Genomic DNA, 14,806 nt, shown 5'->3' with positions numbered 1-14,806 from the left:
ATAACAGTATTTAAGTAGTTTGGTACAGCATCTTACAGAAAGAATTACATTTGGGATCTTGGATTCCTTAAAATCAGATTTACAGGTAATTGAATAAACCGTAATCACTCCTACCAAGCATCAGACCTTACTCTGGAAAAGCTAATGCCAGGTTTTTAAATTGGGATCATTTCTCTTTAACTGTACTGTAAGTGCATTTGCTCTGGTAGGTCTCACATTTCAGGCAGCAGATCAAGTAAGACTACAGTTTTATGTACCTTTCCAATTTGTTCCTAGTATTGTTTGGGCAAGTTTTAAACATTTGGCTATAGTATTTCAGCACAAATTAGCCAGAATAACGTAAGGTTTCAATTTGCAGCTTTAACCTTGCCAATGTCCCCACTGCTTTTGCCTTGTATTTGAACTCTGATTTAAATGCTGATTGCAATGGTATTGTTATAATTAGCAGAACAGCTTTGCAGGAACACTGCCTATTAGATAGCAAAAGCATAACAAGATGTGGTTAAACACAAAAAATAGTGCCTAAGAACAACCTCTATACTACTCTGTACCTCCACATACTGCTTGAGGTGATTATATTTGCGTATGCATTCAGATATGTTGGTTAAAGGAATTGAAATAGTGAGCTCTGTTTATTCTGCCAAAGTGTTTATAGTTTTGGATTTATTAACTGTCACTCCTCCCATCCACCTCTTATTCTTTCCCAATTTTTTGGCTTCAAATGATTCTGTTTTGGCACATTCAGTAATGCAACATTTCACTTCTCTAGAAAACTCCACGGCTAGAAAAGTAACACAAAACCCTAGGAAGCTTACCTGGTCTCCAGTTTCACTACCAACTCAAAACAGCCACAGTTCACTCAAAGCCAACTGAACCTCAGCCCAGTTCCAAGTAAGCAGGGGCAAATTCAGGCATTCATATCAAATTCAGACAGGGCTTGGTGCACAGAAAGCCTGCTTAGACAGTACTTCAACAGTAGAACCAAGCGCCCAAATTTCCAGTAAGAGATGCTGCAAAGACATGAGGACAGACATAAAAAGGAAGAGAATTGCCGTCAAAAGAATTAGGAATTATGCATATGCTTGCATGCATCCAGAAAGAACATATACAGGTTTTCATTTCTGATACCAGGTTAGTAAAAGGAAAAATATTAAAGAACTGAAGTGGGAAAAGATTTCTTAACGGGTATTTGATGTAGGAAGGGATCAAAAGAGCTCCTTCTGCCAAAAGGATCATCAAGAAAAACTGGGTGGAAAACAGCATGTCTTTTCAGAAAACAGTCTTTTGCCACAACACTTAATTAGCTCAATGTTCTGAGAGGATGCACAAACCACTTAAAAGCTTCAGTGGAACTCCAATACATTAAACATGGCTATCTACCTTATTATGCAAAACATAATACACAGAAGGGTTGCCTATTTGCAAACTGGTTCTCTGAGATTTTTATCTCCCTCTGAAGTAAGATCAGGATTGCACTCACCTGAATCTCTGTCTGAGCTGATTCTCCATCAGGAACCATATTAAATACCAAAAACATTCAGTAGCACCTTTCCACATTTTTCATAGTGTCCATCATTGTGCACAATGCAAGGACCCCTCTTCTTAATTCATTGAATGAATTAAGAATTACTCAGACATCCAAAAGACACCCAGCCTTTTGAAAGAATGCGATTATGAAGCCAAGAGGACTTAACAGAATGACAACCTCCCTGAAAACATACTATAATATGTACTTTGTTTCCCAACTTGTAAGGTGAAATGAAAGGCACACAACCCAAATGAATCTTTCTGTGTTCAAGAAATGTCACTTAATATATTCCCATGTAGAGCAGTAATAAATGTTTTCTGATATAAAGCTCAAATTTTGCTGAAAAAGAAATTTTTCTATATAGACAGCCAAGATATCACTAATTTTCTATACCTCTGAGTATGAAAGCCAGGGACAAAAGTGTCTATCGTTCTTATACACAGAAAATAAGAGTGCAAAATGACTGCTCAAGAGATTTCACATATTGATAAAGCTCAGGCTGTCTTTCCATAGTTCATTAAAAATGTTGCAAAAGTAGCTGCTTGTTCCATTATTCACTGTAGTCTTCTAAAATGACTTTTAATATCTTAAGTGTCAAAGAATGGTATGGCTGAACACTCTCTATTCCTACTTTCCTCTGTTAGATATTAATTACACATTAATTCACTTGCAATTTGTAGATCAAAGCAATGCAGTAGTAGCAGTCAAATTCCAGTGGTTTTGAAAGTCACTTGAAAGTTATTTTCTTAAGAAATTATTAGAAGAGTACAGCAAACGCATGGACTTTTGCTATTATTACATGAATTGAGGCTAACTTCTCTTAGAAAACCTTATCCAAGTATGCTCCAGTTTCAGCTACTTGAATAGCTGGTATTTCTATAATTAAAGAAAACTTGAGTGAATACCTGTACTTCTATATTTAGAATGGTAGAAGTATTATTGAGAGCTCCTAAATTCATAAAACTTGCCACCAGCTGTAATTCTTAGCTCCAGGGGGGGGTTTGTTTTGGTTGGGGGTTTTTTGGAGGAGGGGCAAGGAGGTAGTGTTGGGTTTTGGTGCTTTTGTTGTTTTTGTTCTGTTGGTTTGGGGTTTTGTTTGGTGTTCTGTTGGTTTGGTTTGGGGTTTTGTTTGGTGTTCTGTGGTTTGGTTTGGGGTTTTGGTTTTTGTGGTTTTTTTTTTGTGGTGGTGTTTTTTTTCAAGGACTTCAGCAGAATGAAAACCAGTACTGAAAGAAGGCTAGTTCCACCTTCACAGCCATCCTTTTCTCTGGAACTTATCACGGTGCCAGGGGAAGATGTCAGACAGCAGAATTTCCATAGCATAGACCAGTACTCACTAATATACCATCCACTTCAAGAAGCTTTGGTGGCAGGGACCCACCATAAAAGGATGATGAGGACCACAGCAACACAACCTGAACAACCTTAGCCAGATATCATCTTGCGCAGGGTATAAAATAACAGTCTTATGTGAGTAATTAAAGCATTACATATTTGAAAAATGCTACATTTTCACATAGTTTCCCCCATATGTGATTTAATGGAGGGAATTGTTCCTAATGAACCTAATTATTCCAGCCAAGCTATAGGGCCTGCTTCTCTCAGAATCATAGAATCATTTAAGTTGGAAAAGACCCTTAAGATCATCAAGTCCAACCATTAACCTAACACTACCAAGTCGACCAGAACCACTAAAAAGTCCAAATAAAACAGAAAGGAGGACACAGTTATAATAATGGGGGACTATTCTAGTACACACCTAAACTTGAGAAGAAATACCTCTTCTGTTGAGATGCATATAAATAGGTTCTGCCAAAACAAATGCACTTGATCTCCACAATAAACATACATCTCAGCGCTAATGGGTAAAAAGCTTGTTCTATTAATTAGTCTGATTTCTAAACATGGTCTTTTTTAAGTATATTTAAGGTACATGAACATCATATGAGGAAGCCAGACTCAAGAATTCTCAGAGTACTGCAGAAGGAAAAACAAAGTTAAATACTTACTTTTTGAAGGGTCCTAAAAGTCAACATCACTAAAAGCAGATATCATTTTAACCTCTGCACAATACAGCGACTAGCTTCACTGTATTTCCACAAAATTCAAAACAAACATTTAAGAGGATACATTCAGAGGTCTTTCAGCACTGAGACCCTATGCTAAAAGTGTTTTGCTTCAGGCCTAATCCTTCAATTTGATTTTATAAAACTAAGAAATAAATTAGAACTCATACATGGAACTCATACACGAGCTTTCAATTTAAAGCTGCCTCTGGATTACCACTTAACAGCCACATACATGAAGTGCAAACAGTATTGATTTTTTATTTGAAAAACAGTCAAGTTAATATGAAGCATCCAGCCTCAACGTAACATTCCACACTCTGCAGGTAAGTGTTAGAAGAAAGCTCCCTGATCAAGGTAAGCCCATAGAAAAACATTCAGTCTAATCTTCTAAATCAAGTTTTAGACAATAATATTCCAGCTGAGACTGTGTCTAGCAAATTGCATTTAAATGGCCCACAAAAATCCATTTAGTCTTTCACTTGCCAGAAGAGCAATGGGGGGTAGCAAAAACTCATGCGTTCTCAAGTTTCTAACTGTAATTGATTGATGGGGTAAAGAATTGCAGACAATGTCTGAAACTGGAAAAGAAGTAAGAGGCAGTATATATTCAAAGCTAAAGAAAATTGTATCCTCAGAAGAGGAGACAGTGTGGAGGCGTGAGTGTGCATGCACACCCACAGTCTACCATGCTTCCTTCTGAGCCAAGCTGTAGCCAAACAAACAGTCCCTACAGCATACTCTGATTTACAGAGAGGACCAAACATCTATTTTTTACCACTTGCCCTTCACTGAAGTATAGTAAGTAAAAGCCACAATGAGAGCAAATGGACTTCAGTTTCTGCACCAGTACAGCCTCACCTTTGCATCCCTCTCAGGTGTATCACTGGTATCTCATGTTTGAATTTAGGAAGTTGCATGGTCTACCAGCTACTGTCTGCATTCCTCTACACAACAGAAACAGGGTAGTAGTTACCTCTCCAATGCATCACTGAGTGAAGCTGGTTTGGCTAAGGATACTAACACATACTCTCTGTTTTTCACTGGTAGAGGATGTGCAGTTCACCAAGGGAACATTTAATAGCATGACAAGCATTTTGTCTCTGAAACATAAAATCTCCTTCCACAACTTACAGATGCTCATAATCCATAATGTGAGGAAAGGTACCATATATTGGCCATAACTGCATCTCCATCAAGAGATTTAACTGATGTTGCCTTAACAGCATATCTAGCACTGGAACGCCATATAAGCCATTTCAAGAAGCTTGTTACCCCTTTCTTGTACCCATCCTATAGAGAAACATCACAGCACTGAAACTTGACAAATATAATGGTTGCACTAGGCAAGACTAAGTGTGGTTCATTCGATTGTTCAAACTGATGACAAGATAACACCTGCTGTCAGATACTTCCTGAGATGGTTTGCTCTTTCAAGCAAGAGTCCTACTTGACACCTTTTTGCAGTCCTTGGGAATCCATACCTGCCTAAGCAGTACTTTACATCACTGCTTCTCTGCTGTAGAGTACCACAGAGCTTGTATGAATCAGTCCCACAGATTTTCTTTCTAGTTGTTTCAAGGCATTTCATTGATTGAACTTCAACAAGTGTTGTGTCAACTGTCTAACAGAAACAGAAGAGAAGACATGCTGTGCAGAACTGGTAAGAATTAGGTCTGTTTGCAAAGCTGGAAAACAGGAGCCGTGAAAGGCCTTCAGCCTCAAGCACAAATTCTACACTCTTGTTGTGGTTTAACCAACCAGGACAACTCTTCACAGAGCTGGGCACTCAGGAATTCAGCTGCCAATAGAAATTCAAGGGATGCAAAGAAGCTGTCTGCAAGTTGTTCAATTAAGATCATTTCACATAACAATGAGGGTGAAGAAGAGTTCACCTGCAATGTTTCATAGTCCTTCCCACTCCATACCTAGGGCACATACATCTCACCACACACAACATGTGGCTCGTTCATAGGACAGCATACAGTGCTATGAATTTACAATACAGGGCTAAAGCAAAGGGCAGAATTGGAGTGGTCTGTCCCTGTGATAAACCAGTCTCATGGTGAAGAGCAAGATACATTTACCAGTCTCTGGGGTGGGCAGGTACTACTGTATCATGGCAAGCAAATTACTAGAGTATGGAGTGCTATAAAGGTAAATTTAACTAACAGTTATAAAATGTTATGTAAACACCCCTATGAAAAGACATAACTGCCACTGCTTGTACAGCATCTAACACAATCAGGCTCCTGTTCTTAGCTGGTCCCTAGACACTACTCTATAACTGAACAGTATAAAAGCATTCAGTCTTGTAAGCACAGAACTCCACTTGTCTTGCTTGGAGAAGGCATAAGTCTTTCTGTTCAGCTGAATCCTCCTACAGCATAAGTGTACTGCACATGGGGAAAAGAGGCAGCATTAGTAAAAAATCCAGACACAGGGGTTGATAAATGTGCCTTCCAGTAACAGCACTGGTTTCAACAGTCCCTGTTTTTCCCCAACGCCACTTCCATGTCTCTGCTCTCACTTGCCATCATGGAACTCTTATGCTCCCTGGTTATGACATTCAAAATATCTGCCAGATTACACAGGAATCGACATTAAGGCAATTTATATTAAACTGATCCACATTAGTAACTCCTCAGCATAAAAACTTTGTAGGAAAGTAGTAGCAGCAGCACAGGCTGAGGAAAAGACTATTTCTGGTGTTGTCAAAATAAGTGTCAAATCACACTCTTCCAGGGGACAGAAAAACTAGGTTAACATCTGAAATCACCTCCAAGTATGGAATACACAACAACACTGCCCTGAACTCTTTCTGAATCTGCAGGAGAACTCATAAAAACATATCTTTACTACAGCATCTGCTGGCCTGCATTTAAGCCTCCCTCGCTAATGAATTAATCAGCTGCAAACTAGTGGTGAAGATTTCAGGGTCAACATTGGTATTCACTGGCTCTACAATGGGCTAGATTAAGAACATAAATCTTAGAGATTAGTAAAGGATTATTTTGCATTATCTGATTTGAAAATAAAGAAAAAAAACATGCTTAACTGACTGAAATAAAACAGAAATTTAAAGCAATTGTTAAGTACTGACTTCAGAGTTTCCACTATTCCTTTGTGGTTTCTTTTTTTTTTTCCCCCAGCTGTCATATGGAGAAGTTAAAATGCTTTTATACAGTTCCTACATTTACTTTGTGTCTTGGCAATTCACTTCCTTCAGGTACCTCAAAACTTTTGAATCTACGGCTTAGAGAAACATGAAGTCTACTATTCAACTTAACTTTATTAATGATTTATTCATTTATTGTTAAATTTATTGCCTGGACTGAAAAGCAGAGATTCTAAACCAGTATCTCTCATCATTCATAGGTGCCAGATCCTCATTCCTGATATGGGATTATGCATGCCTAACAATAAACTCTTGTGATTTATATGGTCATTTATTACTTGCATGAACTGCTTTTACTGTACAGATTCTACAGTTGTAGTCAGACTTGCCAAACTAGAACTATTCAAAGTCTATGATTTCTTTTAACCATAAGAAATAAAGCCAGGCTGAAAGGAATCTGAGCTTCTAACTTAATTTGTAATGACAGAAGTGTAAGAAATCAGAATTATTATTTGATAATTACCAAGTACAACCGATTTATTATGAAAAAGTTGAGCGGAAATGCTAGTTAAGGCACATAAATTTATCGTTTAAAAAAATACTTTCAGTTTACATCATTAAACTACATATAGATTTAATGATTTCCTCTCAGCCTTCGAAGACACTCTTGTAAAAACTAGGGCCAATACACTTTCATTTAACAGAGCACATCTACTCACATATAAGGTGGCAGCAGGGAAGGTTCAGCATTTCTCTGTTCATAGGCCAGTTAGTACAACATTGTATTAATACTGACACATAAGACACCTCCTTCCCCTAGACATTAAAAATCTAGTCCTGGATGATCACATACTCCAGTAACTGTAGGTGAGGTGTGTTGATCTAATTAAATTCTTGTCAGCTCTTTATGTCCACAGCTACGCTTTTGAAAACTTGGCAAAAAACCCTCACATTTTCATGGCGTTGATAGTATGAAAATAAGAGGCTGAGATTTAACCTAGAATGTATGCCAAAAAGCTTCCATTAAGTATATTCTTCAAAAATAAGTTCAAAATCGGATCACATCAAATCTTAAGTATAAAAGCCTTTGCTGCAAAAGTAACATGCAAAATTACTCAAAACCCTTTTTTTTTTTTTTTCCTGCAGAAGTATCCTAAACCCTTTGTCACAAGTTTAAATCAGAAACTACAGCAGGTAGGAGTGGAAACTGTATACAGGAAGAACTGTTTTTTAATTTCTAATACACAGAAGGAACGAGGAGGAGGGGTTCCTTTTCTGAAAATTGCTAGGATTATGCTGGGGGGCCTGACCTGGGTAATGAGTACCAGCTGCCTACCTTCACTGGTAGCTGCATTCTTCTGGGCTTTGGTGGGTGTGTGATCTGTACTTGAACTCACGTCGGATGAGATGCTTGAGCTGCCTTTGCCTGCAAAGGGAGAAAGAGGTGGAGAGGGTGGGAGGGAGAGAGAAAAAACATGAGTATCAACAGCAAAATAGAAAGACCTTCCATATCAGAACGTGGAACCATTCCAGGAAGCTTTAAACTGAGTTTAAAGCAGGTGATGTTCATTTTGTACACACTGGGGTGGGAGTTAACTGCATTATAACTTACAGCATGTATATCTGTATGTGTACTAAGGCTGCAAACAGCCTCCTGTGTCACAGGGACTCTCATTATGTATTTGCTAAGCTCCACTGTAAATGAAAAGTTTGTGATTAACATTAGGAGAACTTTCTTGATCAGTTTTCTCAAATACGTCTAACATAGATCAGCACAAATGGGCACTGACCCTCACCAGCATGAAGGGTTAAATTCAAAATGTGGTAAATGACTTTACTTCTGTTTTATGTGTTCACATCATGTATTCAAGTCACTTGGTCATGTGAAAATAAAAGCAAGGTATCTGCTGTGTCCTCCTACACCATGCTCACTGCTTGATGTAATACAGAATTTTAAAACTAACTTCTACAGTTGCTGTTCTTCACCTTTCATTTTTTAACTGTAAATCAGAACCAATGGATGATGCTTCTCATTTTCTTTAAGACCTTTTCCTGCATTTCCTACATCAATGCCCTCAGACCTATATGCGGGATGTCAAACCAGGTACAGGTTACCAACAGAAGAAATCCAAATAGAAAGAAAAAATTAACTGAGATGGTTACCACAGAAGAACAGAGGGGGCTAAAACAAAGCTACCTTTTTGTTTACCTGTGAGGATCTAAGAATGAGTCACTTCTGTTTCCCTTTGCTCACTCTACTCAATCTCAGTAACTATTAACTGAGAATACATTCTGCTCTGCAGCAGAAACCAGACCAACCACCCAATCAGCAATACGTGAGATAATTCTAGAGAGAGGAAAGGTAATGAATACTGTTACATTTTAAGTTATCTATCCCCACAAACACTGCATCAGTGAAGCCTTTAAGAGCTATGTTACGTTTTGAACCAAAATTAGGCTGTACGCAGAAAGCTAGCTGACACCATGTTTCTGTCACTCGAATAACCCTATAATCATAGGAATGTTAGCAAGAGACTTTTCTGATCTGTTATTTCAATCAAGCATTCCTTGGGGTTCTGGGTTACAGTATGCCTGGTTTTCATAACATTTAGATGTAAGGAGGAGGTCTGCTTTTTAAAGGTGCCACAACAGAACAAGGATTTAAGCTTTAATGGGAAACGACTGGAGAATGTGCAAACGTAGGTTGCTTCACAACCAAGGTACTGCCACTTAATCCGTCAGCCAGCCCTAGAGAATCACTCTCCACATAAAGTTGCTTAAGTTAACATGCTCAGATTTGAGAGATGATTGTGGAGTGAAAGGATATTAAAAAGGCCAGAAGGAAGTAAAAAAATAAATGGCTAAGGCTAGTAGTTGGGTGGGGTGAAGAGGAAAAAAGTATACTTTCAGTGATTCACTAACTGCTTTTTACATTCCTTTATGAAGTTAAGCAAACCCAAGAAGCACTGCCTCTAGAATATCACTTCAATTGCTCAAGCTGTGACATGAGTTGGAGTAATGGACTGTGGTGGTCTTTCTAGAAATGACTGCCCCAAAATAGCTCTCCAGCTAAGGCAACCAGGGTTGTAGTAGAAAAAAGGCAGATGAGAAAAAGAGAAGGATAAGCGTAAAATGCTCTTTGCTAGGAAGAAGCCAAAGAACTTGAAACACCTGCGATAGCTGATAATCAAATCATTAATGACAAGAAAGGTATTTAGATGGTATTGCCACTACCAGCAACAACTCATGTACCAAGCAGTGCAACTGCAGAAGCAGAAAACAAATTTCCAAGGAGTATCAGCACTCCTTAACAGATTAATAGAAAGAAAAAAACCCAACCAAAATAAAAGAGACCAACTGAAAAAATTGTTTCCTCAAAGCAAATAAACAGGATTTCCTCTTAAAAAAAAAAAAAAAAAAAAAAAAATCATCTTTTTGGGGGGAAAGGAAGTCAGTGATACGAAACAACAGCAGAGTTGCTAGCTGGTCATCTGTGGCATAGGTTGTTTTCACAAAGCTAATGCTTCCTGCAGCTACCTACCTCCCCTATTAACTTCAATAATCTATTTACACCATATACAAGCCAGCCTCCAAGAGCACAACAGAAATATTTTACCCACTGTAGAGTGCTGATTACCAGTACATCCAAAGGCAACATATTATTTACAACTGCACACTTCTGTAGAAACTGTGAAATGCCAGATATAAGTCTAGATATTTACCATTTATGAAACAAGCCTTCTTCCTCACTGTCTACTCTGAAACTCTCCATTTGGGGGGTGGGGGTGGGGGGAGCAGGAGATACATTGAAAATGTACTAGAAAAGTGTTTTAAATAGACTAGCAGACACTACATCTATTCTTTTAGTGCAAAACAAAGCCATTCACTTCTAATAGGCTAGATTTGGCTACTGCAGACTCATGTACACACGCAAGAGCCAACATGTAAGAGTAAATATTCTCTAAATGACTTGGGTTTGATAATGGGAGAGACTACACCCTCAGCAAGTTCCCAGATGATACAAAATACGGAGGAATGGTTGACACAACAAGAGGTTTCTGCCATTCAGAGGGACCTAATCAGGCTGAGGAAAAATGGGCTGACAAGAACCTCAGGAAGTTAGTTCAACAGAAGGAAATGCCAAGTCCTGCATCTGGGAAGGAATAACCCCATGCACCAGTGCATGCTGAGGATGGACCAGCTGGAAAGCATCATGACAGAGAAAGACCTGGCAATCCAGGTGGACACCAAGTTGAACATGAGCCAGCAATGGGCCTTTGTGACAAAGAAAGCCAACAGCACCGTGGGCTGCATTAGGAGGAATATAACCAGCAGGTTGAGGGAGTTGATCCTTGCCCACCTCTGCTCAGCACTGCTGAGACACACCTGAAATGCTGGGCCCAGTTCTGGGCTCTCCAGTACAGGATAGGTAGGGACATGCTGAAGAGATTCCAGAGAAGAGCCATGAAGATGAAGGGACTGGAGCATCTCTCAAGAGAAAAGGCTGAGAGCTGTGACTGTTCCGCCTGGAGAAGAAAAAGCTCAGGGAGATCTTATCAATGTATATAAATACCTGAAGGAAGGGTGTGAAGAAGGGGGAGCCAGGCTCTTTTCAGTGGTGCCCAATGACAGGACAAGCGGCAATGGGCACAAATCAAAGTGTAAGAAATTACATTTAAACATAAAATATTTAGTTATATTACTGTGACGATGGTCAAACACTGGAACAGGTTGCACAGAGAGGCTGTGGAGTCTCCATCCTTGGAGATACTCAAACCCCAAATGGACACGGCCATGAGCAGCCTGCTTTAGTTGACCCTGCTTTGAGCACTGAGGTTGAAACAGATGATCCAGGTCCCTTCGCACTTCGACAATGCTGTAATTTTGTAATGCAGGTGCCTCTGTGAGGACAGCATTTTGTAGACCTGTAAGCTGTGTTAATCATCCCAAGATTTCAGTGCTTCTATGAAAAATTCATTATACAAATGCCTTTCCAACTGACTACACCAGGTTTTACCACACCTTCCTTTTATACCTTTAATAGTAGCAACTTAATAGTAAAGTACTAGATCTTACTATGCAACTCACTACAGACTTGTATATCCAACAAATATATACCCAAAATAGCTCCCAAAGATATTGCCTTTTTTTCCTTAGACAGCTTATCCTAATCAAGCTCTTTAAGAAAGATCTGCAGGCAACTGCACTGGCAATGAATACAGCAAAAGTAGTAGCCACCTTCTACAGTCCTTAACACACAGTAAGTTAAACATCCAAAACTAAACAGACATGAAAGAAAGTAGGCCTCTCATCTAGGGTTCATTCTCCAAAAACCACATCAAGAAGGGTCTGTAACAATGAGCAACTTTTTAATAAAAATATTTTAAGCAGAAGCTCTGTGTTAGAGGAGACACCATCTAGTCCTCAAGTCAGAAAACACCTGACTCGAGAGAGAAGCCTTTTGCCATGCTATGTTTGATGCCCACATACTGCTTTCAGGAAGCATATTACAAGGCAAAGGAAAGGCAAATTATGATTTAGTATATGGAACTGGTGCTGCCAAACATTCAGCAAGTAGCATGAATTCCCAGGCCTCACGCTCACCTGAGCTCATCTGAGGCAGGGTTCTTCTGCAGTGCTTTTCTCGGGGCATTATCTGCCTAATATGCCACGTAAGTTCAAAGACTGTTGATTTCCCTAATGCCATAGGAAAACTTAAGGTGTAGTGTAACACCAGTCTCCAGAGATCAGTTCATCTCTTAAATTTAAAAAGCGCACTGACAAAGTCATAGCAAGTAAACATAACCTGACAGGGGTTCTAGCACAATGACAACTAGAAGGACCAAACAGAGGGCAATATTGCAAAGACTACGGAAGTAATGACTGTATTTGGTCCTTTGCTTAAAGCAAATTAAAGGCCTGCCAAATGCTTCCCTAGCATGACTTGCAATTGTCTAGAGTTTCCTTCATATATTCAACAGGTTTTTCATCTCAAAGCCAGAAGTTGCAATCCAAAAGAAAGCAAACTTCACTGTGGTAGTAGGTAGATATGGTAGAAGGTGGCAATTTTCCTACAATACAACATAATTCACACCAGGAGTGAAGGTAGCATGGACTTCACCACACCGGCAAAGAATCACACAGCTACACAATTGCAATTCAAATCATGCCTCGGACCTGCTTCTGAAGAAGCGAGCGTACGGATATTTTTTTCCGCCTACTAGTGCCAAAGTCTTACAATAGTCATAGGAACAAGATTCCAGCCATCTAACCTAGTATGCTATTTCCGACACATTTTATTTTGATCCTGCTGGAAAGAAAAATAGAATAAGGTAAACATATAACAGATACTTCCCCTGAACATCGTCTCTGCCTCCAGCTCTTTGTAGCCCAAGGAATTTTTTTAGTCATAGATGTCTTTGTACTACTCAATAGCCCATAGCCCTATTAAATCTACCTGGTCTCTTTTTGAGTCATGACTATTAAAATAATGTGTTCCATTTTGTTTTTATTACAGATGGCTATACTGACTAAAACATCAGGCTTGTTTGTTTTATAAAAGCGTTTGCATCTTTGGTTTTGCTATCAGAACAGAATAAATACCTATATTAATAGAAGAGATGCTATGGACTATCCAATGAAACACTACTAGAAGGTTGTGCATGGAACTGGGTGGTCTTATTCTATATTTCAATATTGCTGCAAAAAAGCAATAGCTTCTTCCTGCTGCTTTTGTAGCTAGTGAGAATCTTTTTTTTTCAAAAGCATACTGATTAGCATGCCAAACATCTCTATCAATGTATTTCAGGCTGTCAAAAACTTGCAGGACAGAAGTAAGACTAAACACACACAAGGCATCTTTGCCAAATGGAAGCATTTGATAAGCACTGGAAAGGAAACAGCACGAACCAGTGAAAAGAAAACTTTGGATTCTGCCAGTCACACTCACTGCTGAAAAGTGTCACAAGACATCACAAGTCAGTTAGGACGAAAGCAATGCAACTTAAACTTACCCAGGAGAGTACAGTCTATAACTGTCTGAGACTGAAAAACCATTTTCTAGAAGCACATATGCAAAGCCTGTGCTATTACAGACAGTGTTTCTGACTGTAGGACTGTCACCTCTTCTGTTGCATTTTGTTATTTTCCTCATTGCTACTGCACATCCAGCCAGCATAAACAGAGGCTGCTTGAATTACGTGATGCAAGTCATAAGATACACAAGACTCATTGACATATGTGACAGATGAAGGTGTGTCCTGGCAGTGAGTCCCTTTCACTCTGCTCTGAAATAGTTCTACTAGGTTTTTTTGCAGGACATTTGCTCTTGGATTCTGATGTATGGGCATTTTTGTGCCATATTTTACACGCCCTTCTAAGATCTCATACAAAAAGGCTGACTATGCCACCCTGGAAAATAACAGCAGTATTACTCCTGACATCAAGTTTTAATCCAATGACACCTGCCTTCAGCAGGCAGTAACAGTTACCCGAGGAGTTAAATGGACAGCAGGGCCAAATCCACCATTTGCCACGCTGAAGTGAAACATTAGAAAAAATGCCAAAACAGAAAAACAAAGCACAATCATTGAGAAAAAAAATGCAAAAAGTAGTAAAGTCCAGAATAATAAGATCCATTAATCTTTTTAATTGTCCAAAAGCATTATATTGCCATGACTTTGATGTAAAGAAGTCTGAAAAATTTTACTTAAGTCATCAATTCTTATACAAATGACATTAGTCAAATTCAATTTCTCAACATGAAAGGGCATATGCATATGGTTTTCTACCAGAGGATCATTACTTTCTCTTCTATATCTTCAGACAAGATTTTTTTTAATCAAATATACACCAACTACATCAAGAAGAGAACCAGAAGAAAACCCAATCCAAACCTCAAAGCATCAGAGATCATGCAAGAGGAAAGAAAAAAATCTCTTTTCCTTCTCCTGTTTCCACAAGACACATTATGCTGGTCCAAGTCTCCAAAACCTCAAATGTATCTCTTCACAATCTGCACCTCCAGAGACCACAGACTCCTAGTACGTTTCTAAGTATCCCCATGGAAATCAGCATCCCGCTGCAATACTTAGG

The 14,806-nt window shown here is 38.9% G+C and overlaps 1 protein-coding gene across 2 annotated transcripts in view; it reads right to left on the bottom strand.

The window, feature by feature from the left end:
- The window catches only part of FBXL7 (F-box and leucine rich repeat protein 7), a 217,314-nt gene that overhangs the window by 137,559 nt on the left and 64,949 nt on the right, over nucleotides 1-14,806 (bottom strand). For both annotated transcript variants that reach the window (XM_030042038.1, XM_030042036.2), the window contains exon 2: nucleotides 8,049-8,138. Coding sequence is in view for 1 of the 2 variants with exons in the window: in XM_030042036.2 (XP_029897896.1) it covers nucleotides 8,049-8,138 (90 nt within the window). In the remaining variant the exon portion in view is untranslated. The remainder of the gene's footprint in view (nucleotides 1-8,048; nucleotides 8,139-14,806) is intronic.

The sequence above is a fragment of the Aquila chrysaetos genome, chromosome 18 (genome assembly GCF_900496995.4).
Source record: "Aquila chrysaetos chrysaetos chromosome 18, bAquChr1.4, whole genome shotgun sequence".
NCBI classification, from domain to species: domain Eukaryota; kingdom Metazoa; phylum Chordata; class Aves; order Accipitriformes; family Accipitridae; genus Aquila; species Aquila chrysaetos.
Note: the sequence above shows the minus strand (reverse complement) of the source record. Positions and strands in the feature narration are given on the sequence as shown.